Source organism: Salvelinus alpinus, chromosome 3 (assembly GCF_045679555.1).
Source record: "Salvelinus alpinus chromosome 3, SLU_Salpinus.1, whole genome shotgun sequence".
Classification (NCBI taxonomy): Eukaryota; Metazoa; Chordata; class Actinopteri; order Salmoniformes; family Salmonidae; genus Salvelinus; species Salvelinus alpinus.
This window is the reverse complement of record NC_092088.1, coordinates 23,760,451-23,773,222: the sequence shown is the minus strand read 5'-3', so window position 1 is coordinate 23,773,222 and position 12,772 is coordinate 23,760,451. Positions and strand designations below refer to the sequence as shown.

The 12,772-nt window shown below is 41.3% G+C and overlaps 1 protein-coding gene across 1 annotated transcript; it reads left to right on the top strand.

Annotated features, from left to right (window-relative positions):
* The first annotated feature begins 1,440 nt into the window (after positions 1-1,440).
* Positions 1,441-12,296, top strand: pdpk1b (3-phosphoinositide dependent protein kinase 1b). The gene is made up of 14 exons (XM_071392175.1): positions 1,441-1,622; positions 6,296-6,568; positions 6,809-6,851; positions 7,025-7,162; positions 7,315-7,459; positions 7,684-7,781; positions 7,948-8,023; positions 8,185-8,253; positions 8,406-8,502; positions 8,685-8,858; positions 9,027-9,250; positions 9,439-9,496; positions 9,760-9,912; positions 10,105-12,296. The coding sequence occupies exons 1-14, from the start codon at positions 1,599-1,601 to the stop codon at positions 10,216-10,218; spliced, it is 1,686 nt and encodes a 561-aa protein (XP_071248276.1). The 5' UTR covers positions 1,441-1,598; the 3' UTR covers positions 10,219-12,296.
* The last annotated feature ends 476 nt before the right edge of the window (positions 12,297-12,772 follow it).

The window sequence follows — 12,772 nt, the reverse complement described above, 5'->3', positions numbered from 1 at the left end:
TGAGCTCGTGACGCTCGTTCACGTGAGAGCGAGCTCTGTTCCATTGCTTTTCTGAAGACAAAGGAATTCTCCGGTTGGAACATTATTGAAGATTTATGTTAAAAACATCCTAAATTCTTCGTTTGACATCATACTTCGTTTGACATGTTTCTACGGATTGTAATATGACTTTTCGTCTGAACTTTTGCCTGGACCTGCCCGCGCTTCGTGAGTTTAGATTGTGTACTGAACGCGCGAACCAAAAGGAGTAATTTGGACATAAATGATGGACTTTATGGAACAAATCAAACATTTATTGTGGAACTGGGATTCCTGGGAGTGCATTCTGATGAAGATCATCAAAGGTAAGTGAATATTTATAATGCTATTTCTGACTTATGTTGACTCCAACATGGCGGATATCTCTTTGGGTTGATTTGTCGTCTTAGCGCCGTACTCAGATTATTGCATGGTTTGCTTTATCCGTAAAGTTTTTTTGAAATCTGACACAGCGGTTGCATTAAGGAGAAGTATATCTTTAAATCTGTGAATAACACTTGTATCTTTTATCAATGTTTATTATGAGTATTTCTGTGATTTGATGTGGCTCTGTGCAAATTCACGGGATGTTTTGGAGGCAAAGCCAAATGTAAACTGAGGTTTTTGGATATAGATATGAACTTGATCGAACAAATATACATGTATTGTGTAACATGTTGTCCCGGGAGTGTCATCAGATGAAGAATATCAAAGGTTAGTGATTAATTTTACCAATATTTCTGCTTTTTGTGACTCCTCTCTTTGGTTGGAAAATCGCTGTATGCTTTCTGTGACTAGTTGCTGACCTAACATAATGATATGTTCTGTTTTCGCCTAAAAGCTTTTTTGAAATCAGACACTGTGGTTGGATTAACGAGAATTTTATCTTTAAAATGGTGTCTAATACTTGTATGTTTGAGAAAATGTAATTTTGAGATTTCTTTTGATTGAATTTTGCGCCCTGCAATTTCATTGGCTGTTGGCGAGCCAGTCCTAGATTAAGGTGTTCGTTTGACAGTCGTTGGACGCGGGTTCGAGTCCCTGTCAGGGATACCCACCGAATTCCCTACAATATGAACAATAAAAGTATCAGAGATGGGTATTCAATGACATAGGCATCAACAGCAAAGAGAAGATAGAGTATGAAAAGTGAGTGGATGGTAGAAAATATATTTGAACATGGGTTGTACTTGGACATACTAAGTTTCAAACATTTGAAAGAGAAGACCATGACATGGAGTATCTGCAGTGTGAATACTATATACAGTAAAGGTCTATTATATAGCCGTAACGTATTTTGTATGCTGCTGGTTATGCAATGCAAAGACGCTTTGAAATAGGCTTAAGCAAGACGTTTTGGAACTTTTCCTGAAACGACTATCGCCGTCTTCATATTGACGAAGTTCAGTAGAAACGATGCGAAGGGGGCGGATACAGAGAAGTAGGCCTATCATCTTCTGTCTTTGCGGTAACATTGTTGTGGAACGACGTCACAGCTGGAAAAATGAAGGTGCAGAGGCAGCCATTAATGGAGGTTCTGTAATATTTTTTTTCCAAATAAATACTCGCGGATAACTTCCATGGCAAGAGCTACAAGTCAAATAGTGAGTATTGGCTCTTTCATCAGAATTTCAATTCGAAGCCGTTGCTCAAGATGTATTGTTTGGCGGCAGTTTGACAACATTTTCGATGTGTTAGGCCCTCATTTAAAACAGCGCAGCAGTACGAGGACCTCTGACTAGCTAACCAAAACATTTCGACCAGTTACAAGGAATAGTCGAAACGACCATATGCCAATATATTTGCACCTTGGTGAACTTCAAGTGAAATAGTTTGAAAACGTGCCCCAATGTAGGGATGGAAATTGTCGCTTTAACTGCTTTGTTCGTCCTTATTCTATCTAGTTTAGCCAATCCATTTTCACGGATTCCAGTGCCAATGGGATGCATTGGCTAGCCTAACATGAGGACGAAAATTGCAGTTTAATGAAATACTGCTAGCTAGCTAGATTAAATCGTCTCGATTTGACAAATTGTTGTGGAATAAATAGTAACTAACGGTACAAGACGCGGTCCATCCCTTTTTTAACGTTACGTTTTCGAACCTTTTTTTTTTCACTTCAGTTCACCGAGCTAGTTTGAGGAACAGTTAGCTTGACTACTAGCGTAAAAATGTTGGTTTGGTTAGGAAATAGGAACATCAACTTAACGTTATAGCTAGGTTGTTTTACATTGTTTGAAATGTGCTAACGTTAAGTTAACGACTGTGTAGATACTTTTGGCTATTCTGCTGGCTAAATTTGATAGTTTGTCAATGAAGTTATCCTCAACGTAAGTGAGTTGAATTCCAGGTTGTTCGCCAGCCAACTTGGCGTTTAACTGGCGGTTGACTATCCAACACATTAACGTTAACGATCGCTAACCGTTGCTGCAAAGCAAAGGGATTGCGAACTAGTTCATGTTTTCAATATTTAGATTTTAAAATAGCTAACGTTAGCTATACAATGGCTAACTTTAGCTATTTGGAAAGTAACTTGATAGCTTCCTACCTAATTAACTAGTTGACACAGCTAACTTGTTGAATATTTGAAGCGTCAGCTCTAGAACTAGCCGATGATGCTAACAAACTAGTTGGTTACGTTAGCAGACAGACCCATGTAAACGCGCATCCTAGCTACATAACCGAATCAATACGATGTAACGTTAGGTAGTTCGCCGATGGATAAGGAACCAATCTGGCCACACCTTGTTGTGTGTCGCGGTTGACGAGCTACAGTAGCAGCTCGCTCGAGATTTCACTTGTCCGTGTTCGACTAATGATAATAATAAATGTCTCCCTTTTGCTAAACTGCCTAACTAGCTGAAAAAGCTAGCTAGCTTCTCATTTCCCAGCCTAAACTGGGCAACTTAGCAAGCTAACGTTCGCATGTTAACTCAGTTTACAATTTTGGAAGTGGATATTTATAAAATCTAAAGCTTTTCATTTGGCTGGTCATAGGTCTTTAGATGGTGCTTGTATGTTTGCCATTTTAAAGAGCAACTGGCTTCCTGATCATTCGTGATGCTTGCTTACTAATTGAAACAACCGTTGGGCGTCCTCGCTCACATTCGCAAGCTGTTAGCCAATGCTAAATTTTCTTGTTAGCATTAGCTAGCTAGTTAATGACAGGGTGGTAGGCGGGATGCTAGTTAGCTCTTTGCTTAGGAAAATGCACCATATGATATAATTGTTTTTTGAGCACCAGTCAATTAAAAAAAATATATATTGTCATGAATGTAATCGTATAAGCATTTGGTGTCGACCATTTGACGTCTCTCACTGGAGGACGTAAGTGGAATTTTTCTTCCAGGGAAAGGGTTGGGTCGGGAGTTTATCTACTTCACATTGTCTTGTCAACTAGATACATCTCCACCCCTTGTGATTAAATTGCCCCATAGTGAGCATAAGGTATGAGGTCACTTACTGATCATGATGACCTAAATAGCTAGATGATTCAAGAATGTCCACGTTATATTAATGTCATTTTTTTGTTGCCTTGAAGTTTTGCCTCATCCTCAACTAAGCATGTCTGGAGTGGAACGAGCCCAAGGTTGTAAATAGAACATAATGCTCTTCACCTGTGCTCCTACTTGGGCTTGGAGCCCTGACAGGCTTGGAGCCCTGCCAGCTATCCTTATTTTCAAACACCTAGCCAACCTGTCTCCCAGACATGACAAAATGTATAGAAACGACACTAATCATGACTCAAAAGTGCAAAGGAAATACTGTCCCTTGACAGTGGGGATTAAATGAACATGTCTTTATTAGATTCCCTCATGTACATGTTGACAGTTTGGTACAGTGTGCTTTCCTGCACATGTCTAGGTTGAGTTAGCCTGCCTCCTCATGGGGCCCTCAGACACTCCAGAGAACAGGGTTTGAGCTGTTTTTGTTCACACCTACACTCTTAAAGATCTGTGACTGAACATGGCATAGCGTAGCCCTTTACACTCCTACCCATATACAGTTTGAAAATGGCTGATTTGTGCCTAGATTGGCTGTACAGTAAGATATGCTATACAGGACTTCAGAGCTTAGGGTCTGCACTTCACAGCGCTGTATGGGTTTTGACTGACAGCCGTTCTGAACTTGAGCACTGCACACCGCAATAAGTTGCCTCCACCCCTCCTGCTTATTGGAAACGGTTGCAATAGTTTTTTTGTCTGAGTGAGGGAAATGCTGTTAATTAAGAGGAGTTGATGTATTTGGAATGATGAGAGGTTGAGGATAATAAGTACCTTTGTCATACAAGCAAGCCAAACACCCTTGAGTCCAAATGTAAATTTCTATATCATAAACCTCATGTAATATACAGTGTCAACGTTTATGATCACTACATTTGATGTACTGTTAAAAGATGACATGGCTTTATACCTTGGGTCATTCTGAACAGAATGAGCCTGTGTTGTATTGTGAAGAAAGTTTGACCACGCATCTGAATGTCCTCATGACTCCATTCTATGCGCACCACAATTACAATCTGCCTCTATGAATTGCCTTGTGACAGCCTAACAATGTAAGATCCTATTTTCTAATGTTGGCAGTATAACTAGCTTTCAAATGATGCCCACCTTACCCAGATTGCGATTTCTAATGGACCGTTTTTGAATTGTGTAAAAAAACATTAATTGTGTGATGTAGGGGATACAGGGCTGTGTTCCAAACAAAACAAGTGTGTGTGCTCTAGTACCTCAATGGCACAGCTATGAGGGCATTATTCTTATGTTACTGAATGTATCCAGTGTATTTTCAGATTTCGTAATCAACAAATGCGGCAAGAAGTACAGTCAAATGTAAAATGCACATAAAATCAAGTGTAATGTTTGGATTGAGTCTTATCAGGTGAACGGTTGTGTACTCACTATTAGTCACATTTTTCCATAATCTCTAAACTGTTCCCTTTTTAATTGCTACCATGGTTATGCATCAGCTTTCAATATTTCTTCTTAGAGACATTTCAATTTAGCCCTATCCTCATAACCCTTTACACTACACACATCGCACCGAATGTGGATTTCCCATTCATCTACTGATTGTTGACGTCTGACTGCAGACATTTTCATGCGTTTATACATATAAAATCGGTTTGCACTGTCTTCACAAGTACTCTTGGCAGGAAAACGCTATTGGTGTGTTTGAGAAAAGACATTAAATATCAAATTTGATTCGTCACATACACGTGTTTAGCAGGTGTTATTTTTTTTTATTTTTTTTTTTTATTTTTTTTATTTTATCCCCTTTTCTCCCCAATTTTTCGTGGTATCCAATCGCTAGTAATTACTATCTTGTCTCATCGCTACAACTCCCGTACGGGCTCGGGAGAGACGAAGGTCGAAAGTCATGCGTCCTCCGAAGCACAACCCAACCAGCCGCACTGCTTCTTAACACAGCGCGCCTCCAACCCGGAAGCCAGCCGCACCAATGTGTCGGAGGAAACACCGTGCACCCGCCCCCCTCAGTTAGCGTGCACTGCGCCCGGCCCGCCACAGGAGTCGCTGGAGCGCGATGAGACAAGGATATCCCTACCGGCCAAACCCTCCCTAACCCGGACGACGCTAAGCCAATTGTGCGTCGCCCCACGGACCTCCCGGTCGCGGCCGGCTGCGACAGAGCCTGGGCGCGAACCCAGACTCTGGTGGCGCAGCATAGCACTGCGATGCAGTGCCCTAGACCACTGCGCCACCCGGGAGGCTTAGCAGGTGTTATTGCTGGTGTAGCGAAATGCTTGTTTCTAGCTCCCAACAGTGCAGTAATATCTAACAATTTCACAATACACACATCTAAGGAATGGAATTAAGAATATATAAATATTTGGATGAGAAATGTCAGATCGACAGACTAAGATACAGTATATACATATGAGATGAGTAATGCAAAATATGTTAACATTACAGTGACCGGTGTTCCATTATTGAAGTGGCCAGTGATTTCAAGTGTGTGTATATAGGGCAGCAGCCTCTAATGTGTTGGTGATGGCTATTTAACAGTCTGATGGCCTTGCGATAGAAGCTGTTTTTCAGTCTCTCGGTCACAGCTTTGATGCACCTGTACTGGCCTCCTGGATGATAGCGGGTGAACAGTCAGTGGCTCGGTTGGTTGTTGTCCTCAATCATTCACATAACTGAGAATGATTGAGCAAAAAACTTGATGATTTAGATGGCCCCAAGTCTAGACAGACAATCATGCCTATGTTGTGGTTAAGTCACCTAATGTCGCCCCTTTCTCCTCTCCCTTACAGTATGATGTTGTGCCCATTCAATCCAGCGTTGTCATCTGTTCCTGCCCACATCCATCAATGGTAAGAAATCAGCCCGACTCCTGCTCGCCACTTGGTATCCCAGGCGCAAGTAGCAGCCACTGCCCTAGCATGGATGGCCCCACCTCCGAGTCCCGGGCTCCGGGCAAGCCTACCAGCCAGGGCTCCGAGCTCCGGCAGGCCCCTCAGCCGCGCAAAAAGAGGCCAGAGGACTTCAAATTCGGCAAGATACTAGGAGAGGGCTCGTTCTCAACCGTATGTAGCCTGCATTCCATTTTACTTACGAATTAGTCTCAGATGTTACACGCAAGCATTTTTGTAGTCAAATACTCCAGTGACTCAACTTCAATTAATGTTTATTGTAAAGGAATGGCTGAGTAGTTTCAATGGATTTTAAATTAGCCTGGCACCTCATTTACTATGGTGATGAAGTGGTCTACTGCTTTAGTTGTAGAAATATATTTTCTTCAAACATTGTATATTTTTTTTCTCTAGGTTGTTCTTGCAAGAGAACAGGCAACGGCAAAAGAATATGCAAGTAAGTTGAAATGTAGGCATTCATGTCGAACTCCGCTTCCATGTGCAATACCTGTTTCTCTTCAATGGTATTTTCTCAGGTTAAGGATTGTCAGAAGTGCAAAGTTTCTGTTTATCGTGTTTTCTTTTCTGCTATTTACCCTCAACTTCACTCCTAACTTTTCTCTCTTCCAGTAAAAATTTTGGAGAAGCGGCATATTATGAAAGAGAACAAGGCACAGTACGTGAAAAGAGAAAGGGATGTGATGTCAAACCTAGATCACCCATTCTTTGTCAAACTCTACTTTACATTTCAAGATGATGAAAAGTTGTGTATCCTTTAATAAGACGAGACCACGATGACTCGGAGCCTGGCTGCATCACCCATTTGCTTAGCAACTTATCTAGTCTCTGTATGATTCAAATGTTTTGTCTCTTGTTTGTGTTCCTTTGACGTGTAGTTTTCCTTAACAACTTGCTATCAGATTTTGGCCTTAGCTATGCTAAGAATGGAGAGCTTTTGAAATATATTCGCAAAATCGGTTCTTTTGATGAGACCTGTACTAGATTCTACTCGGCGGAAATTGTTTGCGCACTAGAATATTTGCATGAGAAGGGGATTATTCACAGGTAGGAAATGTCTGAACCGGTAAGCCTGTCATATGTTACAGGATATTCTAGTTCAATTTATATAATACATTTTAACATGAAATTTACAACATTTGTATGAATAACTCGACTTGTAAACTTGCTGCCACTGTTAACACAAATGAGCCCTTCTTGCTATGCCATATTCTGTTATTGAAAATGTAGGTTGACTAGGTTCCCTCACATTTGTTTATTTTGTCTTTCAGAGACCTTAAACCTGAGAATATTTTACTGAGCGAAGACATGCACATTCAAATAACAGATTTTGGAACGGCAAAGCAATTATCTTCCGATAGCAAACAAGGTAGATGTTTATCAACAGGAATCAATAATTGCAATTTATTCCTCCCTGAACATTCCCTTATTTTATGTTTTTAGTTTAATACCGAAATGTGTTATTTTTAAAGTTTTGAAAATCAGGTGTCACATCAGGTGTGTTGTCTGGTTCATACCCCCTTATTGTTTTGCAGCGAGAGCGAACTCCTTTGTAGGAACTGCGCAGTATGTGTCTCCAGAGCTGCTGACAGAGAAATCTGCCTGCAAGAGGTAACTGGGATTCGAACATGGAGTACCTCTTCACAACTCACTCGGTTTTCTTCTACTCCTTTGCAGTGTTGTGCCAATGCATTGTTTTTCCATGCAGTTAGTGAATGTCTGTCCTTCTCCGGTAGGATATCATATTGACATCAACTGGTTATGTGTTTCAGCTCTGACCTCTGGGCCTTGGGATGCATAGTCTATCAGCTGGTGGCTGGGCTACCACCCTTCAGAGCTGGGTAAGTAGAGCACGATGTCTGCTTGCGGCCTCTCACCTTTTTTGTTTTAGTCTAGTACTAAACTTGTGATAAACTCATCTGGATATTATGTTTTATGGAGCTGCTCTTACTTCTACTTCACAAACTGTCCTTCTATGCTTACTTCTGACCAGAAACGAGTACCTAATATTCCAGAAGATAATCAAGCTGGAGTATGAATTTCCAGAGAAGTTCTTCCCCAAAGCGAAAGATCTTGTTGAACAGCTTTTGGTAGGTCTTGTTTTCATCAATATACTCAAAGTAATTCTGTAATACGAGCACTGTAGTATAGGATTCGACATGTTATGGTGCGTCTCTCGATTATCCACAGACTGGATTAATAAATTGTAGTAAGATTAGAAGGCTATGGGTCAGTGTGTTTGTGTATATTAATGCGATTCTGTTTCTCTCAGTCGCTGGACCCCTCCAAGAGAATCGGTTGCGAGGAGATGGGAGGGTACGACCCCCTGAGGGGACACCCGTTCTTCGAGACCATCTCCTGGGGAGACCTCCATGTGCAGACGCCACCCAAGCTCACCCCCTACCTGCCAGCCATGTCTGAGGATGATGAGGACTGCTATGGAAACGTGAGACACTTCCACCCATACATAGAACTTGGCCACCATGCCATATTGGCTTGTGGTGATTTTTCAAGAATCCTGTTAATTCATTGGATCTATATCTTTGTGCCATGCAAAAGCCCATGCAATAATCCAACTAACCACCTTCTGCCCCAATCTTCTGTATTTCCCCAGTATGATGACCTCCTGAGCCAGTTCAGCAGCATGCAGGTGGCCCAGTCCAGCTCGTCCCACTCGCTCTCCACGCCTGAGACCATTCCCCCAGCGCCGCAGAGGTCCAGCAGCAACATTGAGCAGTACATCCACGACCTGGACAACAACTCGTTTGAGCTGGACCTGCTGTTCTCCGAGGAGGAGAAGCAGCTGCTGCTGGACAAACAGACCAGTGGAAACCCCTGGTGAGCCCCACTCTGAGGAACTCTCTCCTAGCAATTTTTTTTTTTTTTAAATTCGGTGTGACCATGAACATTTGACGTTGGAATGTACATTGATAGTTTGAAGTGTGTTGTAAGAACTGTTTGTTTACATTGCTTAGCTTTGCTTGGAAGTACTTGCTCATAACCCTTACTATTACTGGCTTACACAGGCACCAGTTTGTTGAGAATCATTTGATCCTGAAAATGGGCCCAGTGGATAAACGGAAGGTGAGTGGAAGCCAAACCTTACATCACATCTCAGAGTTTTCATAGTAAGTAAGTTCATAAGAGTATCACTTTGAACTTACCAAATGTTTAGTTGTTGACAATGAGGAGCAGTGTTTGTGTGTAGTTTCACTTGTTAGAGCTGGAGAAAGCTGATTCTAGGTCAGCAGCGAAGGGGAATACCACCTCTGGTGTGTAATGCCACACTCTTAGAACTAGCCCCCTCTGGTGGTGATCTCATGCCATGTCTCATGATTCCATTGCAGGGCCTGTTTGCTCGACGGAGACAGCTGCTCCTCACTGAAGGGCCACACCTGTACTACGTGGACCCTGTCAACAAGGTCTTGAAGGGGGAGATCCCCTGGTCCCCCGAGCTGCGTCCAGAGGCCAAGAACTTTAAGACCTTCTTTGTCCACACGGTAAATGTTAACTGCAATTAACACTTATTGACGACACTGTAATGACTGTAGAAAAAATGATATTGGTAAAAAGCAACCGTTTGTAGCTTCAAACTGACATGATCACAAACTCTGGTCTCTTCTGACTATATTGACTTTCTCAGCTTTGGATGTTTTTTTTTTTTTTTGATCTTTGTTGACATTTTTTTACAGCCCAATCGAACATACTATCTGATGGACCCGAGCGGAAATGCAGACAAGTGGTGTAAGAAGATCCAGGAAGTGTGGAGAAAGATCTATCACAAGCACCAAAACCTTGGCCTATAGGAGAGCAGTTCCTCCTGCGCCACTCCTTCCTCCTAGCTCTGAGGCCGATCACAGAGCAGAGTGACACCCTCCTGAGTGCCCTTCACAGCAATGTAAAAAAATAAATAAATAAAAAATAGCTATTTTAGAGACTCTAGCATCTATGGCATCTAGACCTTGTTTATTTTATTTCTCTGAAATAAGCAGAACCAATAGGGGGGGGGGGGAAGACCATGGGATTTAAGGTTTGCTTTGCTTGTTCTTTGTGCTCTCTGTGAAGCTTCTAAATGCATTTTTCCATGTGTTGATGTGACTGCTTCCATGCACATTGGCATCTTGTATATTCTGCAAGGGAAAGGGAGAGGACAGGCTTGTCTGTATAATTCCACTGGCATGAGGAACCATTCGGACCACCTGAGTGCAAGGAATGGTTTTCTTGTTCAACCACAAAACACAATCCAGCATCACTTGTATACCAGAGCCTATCCCAACACAGTATTACACTCAACCCAGTTCTTAATCCAACATTGTATGCCTCTGTGATCAGACCTGAACTTCACACATATTCCATACTTAGAGCAGACTATTGCCTGGTTCAGAATCTCACTGCAACCAGGCACTAACCAAATAAACTAGATTTTTAGTCTGACCCCCATTGTCCACAGAGTATAATATTTTAATTGGTTTTCAAGGTTCTTGGTACTTAATGATTGCAGTTCAGTTTGGGTCTGTAGGTTAATGTTTCAGAGTGGATCGCTGGTCCCCAAAGTGAGGCGTAGCTATGAATAGCTCTGCTTCAGCATTGGTTCTCCATAGACTGAGACTATGAGGACAGTCCCTAATAGTAGATCCATTACATTGCCAATACGGGGTAGGTGAACATGCCACTAGCTTGTACTCTCTTATCATAAGACCCGCTTAGCTTTCCTGCACGGCCAGTTTTGTAGCTCAGCCTTGTCTGCTTCTCTCCCAGGGCACTGGCGATGTAGTTTTTATTAAAGTTAAGGTGGGTATTTTGACTGCATTGGCAACCATGGCTAATATTATTGAATTATTTGGCTGTTCTTTACCATTCACTGGCTATTTCTTTGTGGTTTGAATACTTTTAGTTTTTTGGGGGTGGGATTGTCGGTTCATCTTAAGTATGTCCTGTTTAAAACTCAATCTAATGCTGACCACCATGTTGAACAGCTTTGGTGATAAGGAAAGCATCAACAAAGCATTACATCCATAATACTATACTATCATTTCTTGGAAGCAATCACAGTAAAGCTGTAGTCCCAGGGCAAGTTTTGCAGCTTTGCCTTGTTTGGGTTATCAAGGTTCATTGGGAGTGTTCCTATGGTTTTTCTACAACGTGATACCTGGCCCAATTATGGCCCATGTATCAAGCGATTGATTTGCCTTTTGTGACTGGAGCGAGTGAATAGTAGCCGCGGGCCTCTGGTTTGGGCTGAACGTGCTTTGATGTCAGCTAAATGGTATCTGATCCAAATAAGAGATGAAATTGCTGTATCTATCTCTCTAAAGTAAGGAAACACTATAGAAAGTGTTTGCTCTCTTGCTAGACATTTTTTTTTTTTATCAAGTTGGGCGGCAGTCGGTTACATTGTATGTAATACTCTACCTGGTTTGTAACCGACTAGAACTGTGATGTACAGACAATGTATTATTGAACTCTGAAGCAAGAAATGCAATGATATTAGGATACAGTTTTTGTATTTTTATTCTTGTATAAGGTTATTTGATGGCTATTGTTTAGCCTCTAGTTCATTCTGTGTTATTTAAATTCTAATATATGAATCATATTTGGATTGAAGTCATGTTCAGGGGCCATGTTGTGTATGTATTGAGATGTAAAGCCTTTGAATGTGAATAATTATTGTAAACTATAATATTTTACAGCTTTTTTTTCTTACTATATCATATACATTTTCTATTTGCTCAGTAATTTAATCATATTTCTGATAATTTAATGAATCTGTTCATTCTCTCTCTGATTATTTGTGCGCTAGGTCAGTAGTTGAATGATGAATTTTCCACGTAATGCTTGGTAGTCCAGTAATTAAAGCATGTAGGGATTTAGGCATACAATAAAACCATGCCTCTTGTCTTCTGTTACAACCTGACATAATACATGACTGCTTAAACATTACAAATGTATCTGTCCATCAGTTTTCTGCATAGTGTTAAATTGATACAATATAAAGGCTTGCAAGAAAGTGTTAACATTCCAACATAGCTATAGAAATGTAAGGTCTACTGTATCCTGATTTCAATAATATGTTGTGTACATTGATAGGAATGTTATGTATTTCAGAGATACGTTTGAAATTATTCTGCCCTTTGCTCACTACATATTATGCTATAAGTGGCGTGGTAGGCCTCTAGTAGATGGAGGACAGGGAGTGGTATCGCCTGGAGTGCGTTCAGTTCGATTAAACGTATGCTACGTTTCGTAACTGCTTGTACTGAACGACACGGTCCCACGTTCTTGAACCTGTTATTTTTATAGCTGCTCATGTCGTGAACAGACTGATAAGTGTCAAACTCATTCCACAGAGGGCTGACTGTC